This window comes from Carassius carassius, chromosome 36, assembly GCF_963082965.1.
Source record: "Carassius carassius chromosome 36, fCarCar2.1, whole genome shotgun sequence".
Classification (NCBI taxonomy): Eukaryota; Metazoa; Chordata; class Actinopteri; order Cypriniformes; family Cyprinidae; genus Carassius; species Carassius carassius.
In genome coordinates, this window is record NC_081790.1 from 25,776,949 (window position 1) to 25,791,410 (window position 14,462).

General features: G+C 37.9%; 2 protein-coding genes across 3 annotated transcripts; one reads left to right on the top strand and one right to left on the bottom strand.

Annotated features, from left to right (window-relative positions):
* Window positions 1-3,860: 3,860 nt before the first annotated feature.
* Window positions 3,861-8,866, top strand: LOC132116834 (uncharacterized). Its single transcript, XM_059525700.1, has 13 exons — window positions 3,861-4,155; window positions 5,192-5,376; window positions 5,583-5,796; window positions 5,957-6,032; window positions 6,159-6,442; window positions 6,556-6,633; window positions 6,916-6,992; window positions 7,130-7,183; window positions 7,517-7,722; window positions 7,868-7,970; window positions 8,074-8,236; window positions 8,379-8,482; window positions 8,701-8,866. Exons 1-13 carry the CDS (start codon window positions 4,108-4,110, stop codon window positions 8,864-8,866), a joined length of 1,758 nt encoding a protein of 585 aa, XP_059381683.1. The 5' UTR covers window positions 3,861-4,107.
* Window positions 8,867-10,663: 1,797 nt separating this feature from the next.
* Window positions 10,664-14,178, bottom strand: LOC132117487 (uncharacterized). 2 transcript variants are annotated; one of them, XM_059526803.1, is made up of 7 exons: window positions 13,790-14,178; window positions 12,621-13,285; window positions 12,476-12,521; window positions 11,875-11,966; window positions 11,645-11,755; window positions 11,244-11,520; window positions 10,664-10,912 (listed from the first exon to the last, which is right to left on the bottom strand). In XM_059526803.1, the coding sequence occupies exons 1-7, from the start codon at window positions 13,835-13,837 to the stop codon at window positions 10,688-10,690; spliced, it is 1,464 nt and encodes a 487-aa protein (XP_059382786.1). In that variant the 5' UTR covers window positions 13,838-14,178; the 3' UTR covers window positions 10,664-10,687. The 2 variants fall into 2 exon arrangements, with proteins under 2 accessions (XP_059382786.1, XP_059382787.1); XM_059526804.1 differs by having other exon boundaries at window positions 10,665-10,912; window positions 11,875-11,903.
* Window positions 14,179-14,462: the final 284 nt, after the last annotated feature.

Sequence of the window (14,462 nt, forward strand, 5' to 3'; positions counted from 1 at the left end):
CTTTGCTTTATGCATTTGCCCTCTGTCGTATTAATGTAATTTTCTCTGTGTGCCGTATGTAAAATGAGTATTACCCTGGCTTTATTTGAAAAATATGATACCCAAATTTACATAAACTTCCCAGAATACTGAGTGCCCTGTTGATTATAGTGTTTACTTCCTTTTTATTATATTTTTTATTAAATGTTTACATTGAAATGTAATTTTTAATCCATTACATTTCTTAAATATTAATTAAAATAAAATAATTATATCTGCGTTATATTGCTATCAGCCCCCCTGCTTTCCAAGATATCGGCAGTCAAAAAAAAAAAAAAAAAATAAAATAAAATAAAAACAATATCGGTTCTCCCCTACTCACTATTATTTTACTATTAAATATGACTTTTGCCTCATTAAACTCCTGATTACTGCTTAGTAAGGTAGCTGTTAAGTTTAAGTAATGGGTAGGATAAGGGATTTAGAATATGGTCATGCAGAATATGTTCTTTATAAGTACTAATAATTGGCAAATATGCTAGTAACATCCATGCTAACAGCAAATATTTAATAGTGAAAATTGGTCCCTACACTAAAGTGTTACCAATGCAACATGTATTTTTGTCCCTCAGGCTGGAGGTTGTTCCAGTTGCTCTATGTTCTCTAAGCATTTGAGCATGGTTAAAAATAGCCCTGAATCATGTGTCGTGGGTTTCATTTGTCCTTTCCTTCTTTGAGATTACAATTCATCCTGAATGATTATTTGGCAGTCTCTCTGGAGAATTTTGTTCAGTTTGCTGTGCTATATAACTTTAACATGGATGAAGATAGCAATCATTCTAATAACAAGTGATAAAGTCACCTTGCTAGCTGCAGCAGGGTCTTATATCAAAAAGTTTCAAGATTAATTTCTCTTTGGGTCAGCATGGACATGCAGCCTATGGAGCTAGACGAGTCTCAAAAAAGATAAATGCACACACTACATTCACATATGCACACACAGGATTCATACATGCACACACATGATTCATAAATACACACACAGGATACACAAATGCGCACAAAATTCACAAATGCACACACAAAATGTAAAAAGCACAGAAGATTCACAAATGCATAAAAAATTCACAAATGCACACAAAATTCATAAATGCACACACAATTCAGAAATGCAAACAACATTTACAAATGTACTCAAGATTCAGAAATGCACAGGACAAGATTCAGAAATGTATTTCTGATGCACACACAAATATACCTTGATTTACAAACTGCTTGCGGTCTTTGAACTTCACTGCATTTGTGTGTGAATTTTGAGACTCCTATGACTTGGCTCGACACACAAATGCATTTTTTTTTTTAAACGGGGAATGATCAGCAACCAATCAGATATATCCCTTGTTTTAGCCAATCACAAGAACACACCCCACGCGGGGGATTGTTTACTTCTAAGCCAATCACATGAACACGTTCACACAGCGCGATATGCCTGTGTCGCGAGCTAGCGCGGTGGAGTTCTGTCTTTCAGTTGGTTGAGAGAGACCTCAACATGGCTTCTGGCAACGACAGGGGAGCGGTAACTTAAAGTGTTTAGCAAGTTATCTCCTTGTTATGAGATGTTGTTTAATTGTTAATGTTAACCGTCAACATAAGCTAGCGAGCTAGGCTAGGGTCAGGCTAGTATCTTTCCATAAAGTTGACATTCTTGTGAATTAAGTGACTGTTTGACAGGGTCTGTTGCCCCAATCCGAGGTAGCAGCTCGGGCTTTTGTGCAGGTATTGGCCCTAATTTTGTGTTGTAACGTTAACTTATGTGAAACAGGTGTTTCTAATTCTGACTCCCCTCGCGTGCACGCGCATGGCGTCATATAATGGTGCCAGTTGCGAAAACAGACAGTTGTAAGTAATACATTGCAATTTGTGAATTGGGGTTTGATCGTGTTGAGGATGAGATGTGTCTGAATGAGTTTATTTATGAATTTGGCAGTTGACAAATGTTGAATAATGTATTTCATGTAAATTATATTGTTATGCTGTATGAAGCACACGTGCATACAACCATGTACATAATATCTGTGTATTTTATTTTACTGTACTGTAATTGGTTAAGTGTACTGCTGTTGTTGTAGCTGTGTATTTGAAAGCTCTTTCTGTTACAAGAAATTATTTAATTATCTTTACAAACATATTTGGCAATAAAGCATTTTTCTGCTACCTCTGACTATAGACTGTAGTGTCCTGATGACCCTTATAAAATATTTAACTATTTGGAATTGTTTTCAGGCAAAAGCGGTTTTATTTGCTACTAACACTGATACTGTCCATCACAGAACCATTTACACAGACCCAATTCATGTTACTCTTCTGTTGGCAGTTATCCTAATAAATGTACTTTTAGTACCACCTTTTCATATTTTTATTATGATTTCACAGTTCTGTTGTGAATAACATGAGATGGGAAAATCATTAAGTGTTTTTATTTACAGTTTACACAGTTTTACAATCAAATAGAAATTACAATAAGCAAACATAATATTTTCAAATAAAACTATAAAAGAAATAGAACTTAATACTTACATTACATAAAAAAAATGATCGCAATAAATCAACATGTGCACATCAAGGTTCACAAATGGGGCAGATTAACTTCAGTCTTTCCTTGAGTGTTGGACAACGTTGCAGTGAAACCAACGTGGGCACACATCACAGCCAATCTAAACATGTTGACAAACAAATATTGAAGTTAAGCATCAAGTTTACTGGGTCAGGGGCCAAATAAACTCATTCTGGAGACACATCTCATCCTGTAGAATATCTGCAAAAAAGTGTTTAGATTCAATAAGCATTTAATAAAGGGAAGTATGAATTTGCTGAATTCATATGACATTCTATTGATATGCTCGATGTAGAAGCACAAGGTCTTCACAGCTTTTCAATGTTATCAACAGAAGGGCAGAGTAATTAAGGCAGATTTAACAAAACTCCTGAAATCGTTCTGCTCTCTAACAAACACATTTTGTTTCATGAAAAGGAATATTCCAATAGAGAAAACGAGCAGTTTTTTTTTATTGTTTTACTGCAGTAAAACACACAAACTACAAAAGCACAGCTAGACAGTCCAAGCTGTAAATCAGATACGTTTAGTTAAATACACGATCAAACACCGATACACAAATTGCAATGTATTACTTACGACTGTCTGTTTTCGCAACTGGCGCCATCGTATGACGCCATGCGCGTGCACGCGAGGGGAGTCAGGCCGGCGACACACTGGATGCGTGGCGCAAGCGTCTCAGCTGCGTGGCGTGTCTGTTTTTAATTCGGCTCCCATGTTAACAGGTTAGAGCTTGCAGACTGCCTGCGTGAGACGCGCGTCTCAGCGCGGATCGAGCCGTGCGGAAAACGCGTGCATGCTAGAAATAGAACCGACGCCTATTTTTCACGCGACACGCGCGCGTGTTGGAAGCGTTTACAGGCAAAATATAATAGGAAAATATGTTTATATGTCATTTTTTACACGAATACATATTAATTCATGACATTTTGATATTTGAAAGTCTATAGGTTGACAAATTCAGATATAAATGTAATTTAAAAAATAAATAAATAATTATCGATTTTCAAATATTGCACCTGTCAAACAGTCTATTTTGCCGTCAATACTGTTGACGGTGTCCTTTATCAGTAGGCTTAGGTGTAGGTGTGTAAAAAAAAAAGTTGATGTTGTCATGAAGACAAGATCCTGGTCTGTCGGTGGCCTCCCCCTATGTCACCTACAGCAGTATGGTGTAAGATCGCTTTCAAAAAGATGTATGCACAACTTTAAACATTTATAATCGTATTTTTAAATATTTGTGCGTAAATTAACTTAAGCACGCAAAATTAAGTTTTCATACACGTGAGTCAATACAATTACATTTGTGTTTTTATGTAAGTGTGATTCTAGAAGCTATGACTGTAAACATTCACGAGTACAACTCTGATTTCTACGACTACGAATTCTTCATTATGAACACAAATTCAAGTTTGTGGGGACGAGTAAAGAACAGTTGAAATGACGTCACTGCCGGCACAGGGCAGGTAATCGAACCTTGATTCCATCTAAAGCGCATGCGTCAAAGGTGAAAGATGGCTAACAACAGACCTGAGGCTGCTAGCCCAGGCTCAGCATCACAGGTAAAGTAGATAACGTGTTTATTCAACAGTTTATACGATTTTACTATTTTTATAGCACTTTATAATTATAGCAATTTCTGCAACTCAGACGTTATTGCTTTTGCTTGCAACCTAACGGTATTTACTCGCTGTTAACTAGTGCTAGGCGATGTTAGCGTTGATGAAGTGCTCTGTGTAAAAAGTAACATTATAGTTAGTAATGTTAGAACTTGACCTGTTTCGCCGATTGACACTGCATGAACTGCAATAAACTTAACTGCTATCATATGTTTAGCAATGTCGACCAGAGGAATAATGAGTAATGAAAACTGAGCCAGACAAAGTAATTGCTTTAGCTTGCAAAATAATGATAACGTTAACTTAGCTACGCCTATTAGATTGCAAACATTCTTCAGTTGTAATGTTTTGAATGTCTATTTAGCCTAACGTTACATAACGTTACGTTATTGCTTTTGCTTGCAACCCAGCGGTATTTACTCGCTGTTAACTAGTGCTAGGCGATGTTAACGTTGATGAAGTGCTCTGTGTAAAAAGTAACGTTATAGTTAGTGATTTTAGAACTAAACTGCACTGTTTTGATATGTTTAACCATGACGACCAAATCAGTAATGTTAACAACTGAGCCAGATATGATGAGATAACGTCAACCAGCAAGTCATTGTAATGTTAATGAGCATAATGGGCTAATACAAACTTTTGACTCAGTGGTTCAGTATCTGCTTTTTATTCACGACCACAGAACCTGAACGATTGAGGGTAATAAATTAACTTATTAATAAGCAATGCAACATTTGTTTAAAACCAGTCATTCAAGGTCATCAGTACATTCATGTATTCCTTTTAGCAAGGCAGAGTCAGTTGCTGGAGACCAGCTGCAGGTTCGGACGAGCTTGCTTTCTAGTCTGAATGTGGACCAAGACCCGGGCGTTGACAAGCCCTACTATGATTAATGTGTTTTGCAGGTGTTCTGTGTAATACTAAAAATACCTATGGCTATAACATTTGGCATTTAGTTATTGTCTTTCTTATTACTCAGGGCCAATTAACAGACATCTTAAGTGCAGCCCAAAACCTGGTGTTGCTATTGAGAAACAGTGCACCGGCAAATGTCATGCCAGTCAGTCAGGGCAGTACAGGAGAAGCTGCTGTTGGACAGGGAGCGCAGTCAGTGAGGCCTCAGCGCAATGACTCTGGACAGTCTGTCAAACAAGAAATGGCTCGGTAGGATACATGGGTCATTTGTCTGCATTCATTTTGTTACTGTACACCCAGTGTAGGTACTTTTAGACAAACTAGGCCCCGATTCTAATGTAAGCAAAACATAACATAATTAGTCATTGAGAATGTAGATATATTTTAAGTTAGGTTGTTTTGTGTTGATGGATGACAACATAAGAGAATAATAGTTTGCCATCTTATATGTTTAGGTCTTTTCCTGGATTTTTCCGAAAGGAGGCAAGAGGCAAGAAGCGTTTTGCACCATATACACCAACACAACCTGGGAAGAGCTTTTTGGTGAACTTTTTTCTTCTTGAAAAGCAACGTGAAAAAACACCAAATGGAGAAGAGGAACTGCAGCTTATACTGGCTGGCCTTGGAAAACGTTCATTAACCCTTAATGAAAACATCACACATTCAGAGGTATGTAATCATTAATTAACTGCCTTGCCTAAAGTAATATCTAAATATTAAAAACACCCATCTTACAATTCATATGAATGCTTGATGTAATAAATATTAGTATGACAAAATAAAAATCATTTTACATTTTACAGTTATAATCCTGCTTCTGTCATTTTAGTTTTCAGATTTGCTTTTGAGCACATATCCAAGACTGGCAAATATCTGTGGAGGCTGGTTGCTGCACAAGTCCACAGGTATGTAGGCATATACAGTGTATTAATGTCAATGGTTTCAAATTGTGTTTCAATGTACTCCCTAGATGAGTAATTGCTGTATATTCAGATTGGCTATATTTAGTATCTACAACTGTTAAATTTTAGGTGGGGGTGGGCAGCGGAGATTGGCTGTTATCCCTCCAGATTTAAATGGATACACTGGCCAGCAGCTAAAAGCAGTGAGCGGGAATGGAAAATATACAATGTACATTGCTCCTTTACAAGAAGAACTGGATACAATTCCTTTACCACCAGAAGCAAAGGAATTTGAGAAGATGCCCAAAGCCCAGTGTACAACCTGCAAAAAAATGGTTCCGCTTCAGATTCTTCCAGGACACATAAAGGAATGCAAGAAACAACTTGTAGATTTGTGTGATTCTGCTGAAGAAGTATGTTAAAGCTTGGTCTTTTAGGCATTATTTCAGAATTTATTGGATTGAAAAATTACATGTTTTTATTGTGTACAGCACTGAAAAGTGTTGTTATTGTGTTTCATCCACAGGAAAGCTGCAAGGAAGAACATGATGAAAGCTGCAAGGAAGAACAATGCTCAGCTGCACTTTGCTACGAGAAAAGCAAGGTAAGATACTTTTTGCTGTTATTTTTAAGTTTATTTTACAAATGCCATTTATTAGCACTCACAAATATATGTAAAAACAGCATTGTAACTTGTAATTGGTCATTTCCAAGGTATATATTCTTTGCACCAATTGAAGGTCATGATGTTATACATGTCACTTTGCTGGTGCTAGAATTTGGGCTCTACAAGTGTTGTTTAAGTTTCTTTAGCTTAGATATGTTTTCTTATATTTCAGGAGTAGTGTGATGCTTTATTCTCATGCATTATAAATTAATTTGTTAGACCGCTGAGTGTCCTGTGTGCGGAAATGCATTTCATCCTGAAATCATTGAGTTCCATGCAGCCAGTTGCGGATTACGGTAATGTTGGTTTCAGTGCTAGTTTTTTATGTTGAATGTTGATTTGACAATAAATTAGATGTAAGGAGATTTCCTGCCAAATTTTTAATGTAGTTGTTTATTGTTAATTCAGGACAATCTGTTTTCTTTGTGTGCAGAACTTCAGATGATGATGGCCATGAGTCAAGTGATCCAATCAGTACCTTTCAAAGGTAAAATTGTATATTAGGGAATTATGGTGGTGAATGATGTTATCTGAACAATAAACCCTTAAAGAGATACAGCTTTTTCCTGTTGAAAGTGATGTTATGTGTGGTCATAGAGCAATCTAGTAATCCAGAAACATGGTATGTTTGTGATATTTTGCCCGTTCTGACTTGCATTGAGGCCTCACCTCACTCCTGAGAGCGTCACCAGTATAGGAGGATGTGCGAGTATTGTACCAGGCCTAACGACCACCCTGAGAAACAGTAGCAAACACCTATGAAATCATAAAAACCACATAGATTTAGTTGTGATTCAAATGTTAAATGTCTTTTTTTCAGTTCTGAGGACATCTTGAATTGGATTGGTAATCAGGTTGATGAGACAAACACATTTTCCATCTGTGTGTCACGAACTGATCTCTACAACAGAGGCATGCAACAGTGGCAACGGCAGAAGAAGACCTCACCCAAATGTAGACTTAAGGTCACATTCTTTGCCGAGGCAGGCATTGATACTGGTGCCCTTTCCAAAGAATTCCTCACAGGTACAGGTGTATGTCCATATTTGTTAAATCAGACGCATGTGTCAACAGGGGGCCTCTGGTGGTGCAATGGGCTCAAATGCTGATTGGATGAAAAAAATGAACATTGAAGAGACCTTTTGAATTTCATGTATTTGTTGTTTTCCAGAAATGCTGGTAGAAATAGAAAAAAGACTATTTGTTGAAGGTCCAGATAAGAAAGGGAAGAATCCTGTTTACTGCCTTAACAGTTTGGACTGTAACTTCTTCAGGTGTGTAATTAAGTTCTTTTTGCATGTTGTCTTTAAGCATATTAATTGCAGTACTACTTTAGTTTATATCCTGTTTCAATCGTTTAATTCTTCCATTTATTAGGACTGCAGGAGAAGTCATGGCAGCTAGTCTGGCACAAGGCGGACCTTGCCCTAACTTCCCGCGTGAATGGTGCTTCAGATATCTCTGCTCTGGTGACTCTGACAGCATTCAAGTGTCTGCCAGTGATGTCACAGATTTGGAACTGTCACAGCTAATTGTAAAGGTAAGTCCAATTTTATCACGGTCAATAATAGTATTAACTTCATTATGACATGGATTGCACAAATCTAATGAGTTGCTTGTTTGACCGTAGAGCACAATTATGCAATGAGAACAACTTTCACTTAACACCAATCGACTTTCAGATAAACAACGCCAGTGATGACAACATCAGTGACCTGATTGGTGACATTGTGACCTGCGGATACACTGGAATCGTGTCTGAGGATAAAAGGGACAGCATAATAAGGTATATTTACATTTTTGGTTTTCATTATAGAAAGGGAGTACAAGGAATAGTACAACAATTTGTGACTTGATTTGGAATTTCTTCTTGCAACGCTATGTTGTGAAACCACTTTTAAATGTCACAATTATAATTTAACAATTATATATTTTTTCCTACTGTAAACAGTTTTACTACAAATGTTGAATCTCCTGATGAAACACTTTTATATTGTCTGATAGAGCTGTTATACTTCACTCCACCATGAGACTCATCCCGATGCTTGACCAGCTCAGAAAAGGCCTGCAGCTCTATGAACTACCAACGATCATGAAGACCCATCAAGAGCTTTGCCAACCACTGATGATAAGGTACATTTTGTCTCAACCACTCTTAGGCCAGACCTGATTTTGTGGTCAACTTAGAGAAGTCACTTTACATCTTAGGGCTTACGGTACCTTGGGAGGTTGCCGTTGGGGAATCATATGAATGGAAAAGCCAGTAGTACAACGAGCTAGCAGCCGAGGCAGTGCTTCCTGCTGAGGTTGGATGTGGAGAGTTTGTAGTCATTTTAACAACCAGGCTCCTCAAGGATGTGGGGATTCGTTCCAAGAAAGTGCAGATTCTTCATAGGGATTGTAACAACATGTCCTAGTAGCTCGACATGGGTTTCTGGTTGCTTTTAATTAAGCATTTATTTTTTTCTGCAAGAATTACTTATGTTAAATGCAGACTGAAATGTATTTTCTTCTTAAAGGTGGATGCAGTCTTCATTCTGGAAAACAGCCGCCCTGTCTTCAGTGAGATTGGTTCTGCCAAACACCGCATGGAAACAAACATCATGAATTTTTTCCAGGACTACCTTCAGGAAATTGAGGATTCTGGTGTGTTTTAGACAATATTGAATAATGTAGAAGTAGTAAGGTTTTCTTCTGCTGTCCTGCAGTAATTTATACAGCACAGTGGAAATGGCTAGCTATGAATTTACACACTCCAATAAAAAAAGTGAAAAAAGAAGAAAGTGAAGTGACATTCAGCCAAGTATGGTGACCCATACTCAGAATTTGTGCTCTGCATTTAACCCATCCGAAATGCACACACACAGAGCAGTGAACACACACACACACTGTGAGCACACACCCGGAGCAGTGGGCAGCCATTTATGCTGCGGCGCCCGGGGAGCAGTTTGGGGTTCGGTGCCTTGCTCAAGGGCACCTAAGTCATGGTATTGAAGGTGGAGAGAGAACTGTACATGCACTCCCCCCACCCACAATTCCTGCCGGCCCGGGACTCGAACTCACAACCTTTCGATTGGGAGTCCGACTCTCTAACCATTAGGCCACGACTTCCCCAAATTCACAAGCCTTAACGTTTCTTTTGCAGAATCTTGATTTTAAATGTGATATTTAATATTATGACCTCTAGAATAAGTGCTTCATGAAATTTTACACACAGACAGGGCTTTTAACACCCCTTGCTCCCAACCTAAAAAGGGGCTATGCTTAACATGTTAATCTGATTTAATTGAGGAATCTTATTAACTAATTGTATTAAGTTGAAAAACAGTTAAAAAGATGCTGCCTTCCTTTATTTATCCAGACTTACATTTAATCTCTTTTTTTTAAGAACAAGATGGCCCAAGCAACAACAACATTGCTCCAGAAAGTTTGACTGTTGGAAGAATCATGCAGTGGCTCACTGGACAGGGACACAAGCCCCTTCTGCCTAGTGAAAAGAAGGACTTTGTCATAAATGTGAGATTCCACCATGACTGTGACACACAGCACACTGTTTGTTTTCCTATTGTCAGCGCCTGCAGTCGTACAATAACATTTCCCTCAGTGCACCTGAAAACATTCAGTGAATTCAAAAACATTATGACATTAGCCATATGCCATGGGCAAACCTTTGACAGGGTGTAACAACTCACTCCAAGGGAAAACTAAAGTAACTGCATAAGTCAAAATAGGCATTGAATTGTTTTGTTTTATTGACATTTTATTTGACATTTTCTTGTTTCTGTGAATAACTTTATTCATGGTTACAAAACCTTTTTTTCCTGTTATAAATGGTTCACTTTAAAACCAAAATGAATGAGGAGTTAGTTTTTTACCTCACTGTTGCTCCCATGATAAAATGAAGTAATGTCACAGCAAGCCTTTTGTAACTGGCAGTCTGTTTGCAAATGTTCAACATTCCATTAAATCTTTTGTAAGGACTGCTTATATCTTAAGTGTTTCTTTGTGTCACACATAGACTTTCAATGCACTGAACCATTGATATATAAATGTCTCTGCCAAATGATTCTGATGATGCAGAGGGATTGATCATGGACTGTACAGTTTCCATACTAGCTGGAGTCAGGGGGCACTCAATTTCTGGGACTTCAACTCCATAAGGTTCTTCAGGCACACCATCAAACATCTCCCAGTCAGTTCCAAACAGCTCCATGTTCTGAAAATAGTGTTATTTTGTATGAAACAACATTTAGAAATATTTGAAAACACTGCCAAGCACACATTGACGTACAAAGGCCTAATGCAGTGACAAAAGAAAATCTATCAAATCAAGCTCAGTTATTTGTCTAATTGTGTGCTTAAGTGAAACAACACACTACTCTTACATACTTCTATATTATTATTCAATAACCTTCTTCTAGAGTTATTTACACCATTCAAAAATTTAATTTCAGCTTTTTTTATATAAGTCTAAATCGATACTTTCAGATTGAAAACATTTTATCTGCATTTTGTAACTGCACTTTTGAGAGATTGCTTCAACAAACCTGCAAATCTTCATCTGTGTTACAAGGGTTCTGCATGTGACCCATAACCCAGAGTTGGTTAGGTGTGAGTCCACCTTCAGATCGTAATGGATGGTTGTCCCAGCCCTCTGTGAATGTGTGAAGGGCCTCTGCCAGACGCGGTAGGAACACATAATGGGCACAAAACAGATGGACAGCATCTGACAAATCCAACAGGCCATCTTCTTCTAGACTGTGAAGAACTTCATAGTACAGATGAGTGACAGAGGTCCAGACATCTCGCCATAGGCGTTCAATCCTAAATAAGAAATAACAGGCCTTACTCAACTCAAAAGTAATCATTCACATAGTCTTACTTAAAACACTTTCCAACAATGATTTAACATTCTCACTATGAATATACTGTAGATTATCATTTTAACCTTTGGTTGTGTACACTTCGCCCAGCGATGAAGCTCCCTCTTCCGGTGCCTTTAACACTGAACATGGTTTCAGCAATTGCAACATTTTCAACGCCTTCATCGCCCCTGACCCTGGAAAATGAATAGGGGAAATGCTCAGTTATAATTATCACAACAAAATATTCCATTGAACATTACTTAAAATGATCAACAAGAGCATAGAAACAGTAGCACAAGATATCACTATTTACCTAGAAGGCCAGCCAAAGTTTTCCACTGCCTTAAGGAAAAATGAAAGGGCAGTGTTTGAGCAGTTATTTGTTGCTGGTTCCAGATACAGTATCTATACAGATAACAGAGTTTCATATAGTGAATCTGCAAACATTTAAATATACTCACATTGCCTACTGCACACACAATAATAACTTAGGGTAAAGTATATTACCAAATGTAATGCACCAAAAAATTTGCTAATTAAACGTGACTTTTGCTGTGCACATGGATAAATGCACAATATTAAACTGCATGTAATCAACTACTGTTGTCCTTTATTTTGATATATTTACTTTTACTTCCGGGTCATCTGACCCACCGGTCTTGTTTTTCTTAATGTCTTAATTCAGTGGAGAAACGAAAAAATGAATTTGCAAAAAAACTAAATCAGACTGTCATTTGAATTTGGTTTTGTCATTATACGTTTTGGATTTAAATAATAATAATAATAAATAATAATAATAATAATACGGACGGAACCTTATGCAGTCTATCAACAGTGAATACATGAACACAAAAATATACAGGAAGAGTAAATCACTATAATAAAAGTAGTAAAAAAAAAAAAAAGTGATGCACCTTTCTGGAGTAACCATCTATTGCTCCAAATATGACAATGTTGTACCTTGAAATCAAAAGGATGAGATGACAATGAGCAGTTAATGAAAAGAGCTGCATTAACTCAACACCCATAATAAATTACATAAATAAATGAATATTTTACCTTATGAGCTTATGGTTAGTGTCCACGTGCACTAATGACAAAGGCCGCTGTACGAAGTATGTCCTCCTGACGATGCAACCAAGCTGTGTCATTCTTTCCAAAATTCCTGGAGCATCAACTCTGTGCATGGACTCCTTGATGCGATTCCACTGAACTCTATGTCCATTTGCTTGCAGGCAACCTTTAACCATTCTGTATCCTGCATTTGGGATCCTGGTTTTTATGGAGATGACAGCATCATCCAGATCACTGTCAGATAAACTGCTGTATGTAAGTCTTGTGGACAACCTGAGTTCATGCATACGCCGGAAAATTGTACTTTGGCTGACACCCAGCAGGTTGGCGATACAAGACACTGGTAAGGGCATGTCAATAAGCCTGGACAGCAGCTCCTCAGAAAAACTCAATTTTGGTCGGCCGAGTCCTCCTTCTCTAATAAAAACACAGGGACTCACTTGTGAAAGAGCTGCGTGAATCATTCTTTGAAGGGATAAAAGACACTCCACAATTTCAGCTGGGATGTTTAAAATGCTAGATGCAGATGTCAGAATAAAGGCTTCCTGATTTACAACGTACTGGAAGTAGTCCCAATTAAAGTATGGTTGACTTAACGAGTCAGTGATCCTTGATTCCAGACGCTGCAGTAACTGAGTAGCCAGTGGTCCCTGTAAATGACAAAATACATATTAGATGCAATACATGGTACCGTTAACTTAGCCTTACCATTTCAACTTTATGTAACGTTAGGCTAAATAGACATTCAAAACATTACAACTGAAGAATGTTTGCAATCTAATAGGCGTAGCTAAGTTAACGTTATCATTATTTTGCAAGCTAAAGCAATTACTTTGTCTGGCTCAGTTTTCATTACTCATTATTCCTCTGGTCGACATTGCTAAACATATGATAGCAGTTAAGTTTATTGCAGTTCATGCAGTGTCAATCGGCGAAACAGGTCAAGTTCTAACATTACTAACTATAATGTTACTTTTTACACAGAGCACTTCATCAACGCTAACATCGCCTAGCACTAGTTAACAGCGAGTAAATACCGTTAGGTTGCAAGCAAAAGCAATAACGTCTGAGTTGCAGAAATTTCTATAATTATAAAGTGCTATAAAAATAGTAAAATCGTATAAACTGTTGAATAAACACGTTATCTACTTTACCTGTGATGCTGAGCCTGGGCTAGCAGCCTCAGGTCTGTTGTTAGCCATCTTTCACCTTTGACGCATGCGCTTTAGATGGAATCAAGGTTCGATTACCTGCCCTGTGCCGGCAGTGACGTCATTTCAACTGTTCTTTACTCGTCCCCACAAACTTGAATTTGTGTTCATAATGAAGAATTCGTAGTCGTAGAAATCAGAGTTGTACTCGTGAATGTTTACAGTCATAGCTTCTAGAATCACACTTACATAAAAACACAAATGTAATTGTATTGACTCACGTGTATGAAAACTTAATTTTGCGTGCCTAAGTTAATTTACGCACAAATATTTAAAAATACGATTATAAATGTTTAAAGTTGTGCATACATCTTTTTGAAAGCGATCTTACACCATACAGCAGCAGCAGCGCGCCAGCGCCGCGTCAGGCACGCTTCTGGTGTGTAAAGACACAGAAAACACGAGGCAGCAGCCACGCTCCTGACACGCAGCAGAGACGCCACGCAGCCAGTGTGTCACCGGGCTCAGAATTCGGCACAACACCTGTTTCACGTTACAACACAAAATTGGGGCCAATAACTGCACAAAAGCCTGAGCTGCTACCTCGGATTGGGGCGACAGACTCTGTCAAACAGTCACTTAATTCACAAGAATATCAACTTTATAGAAAGATACT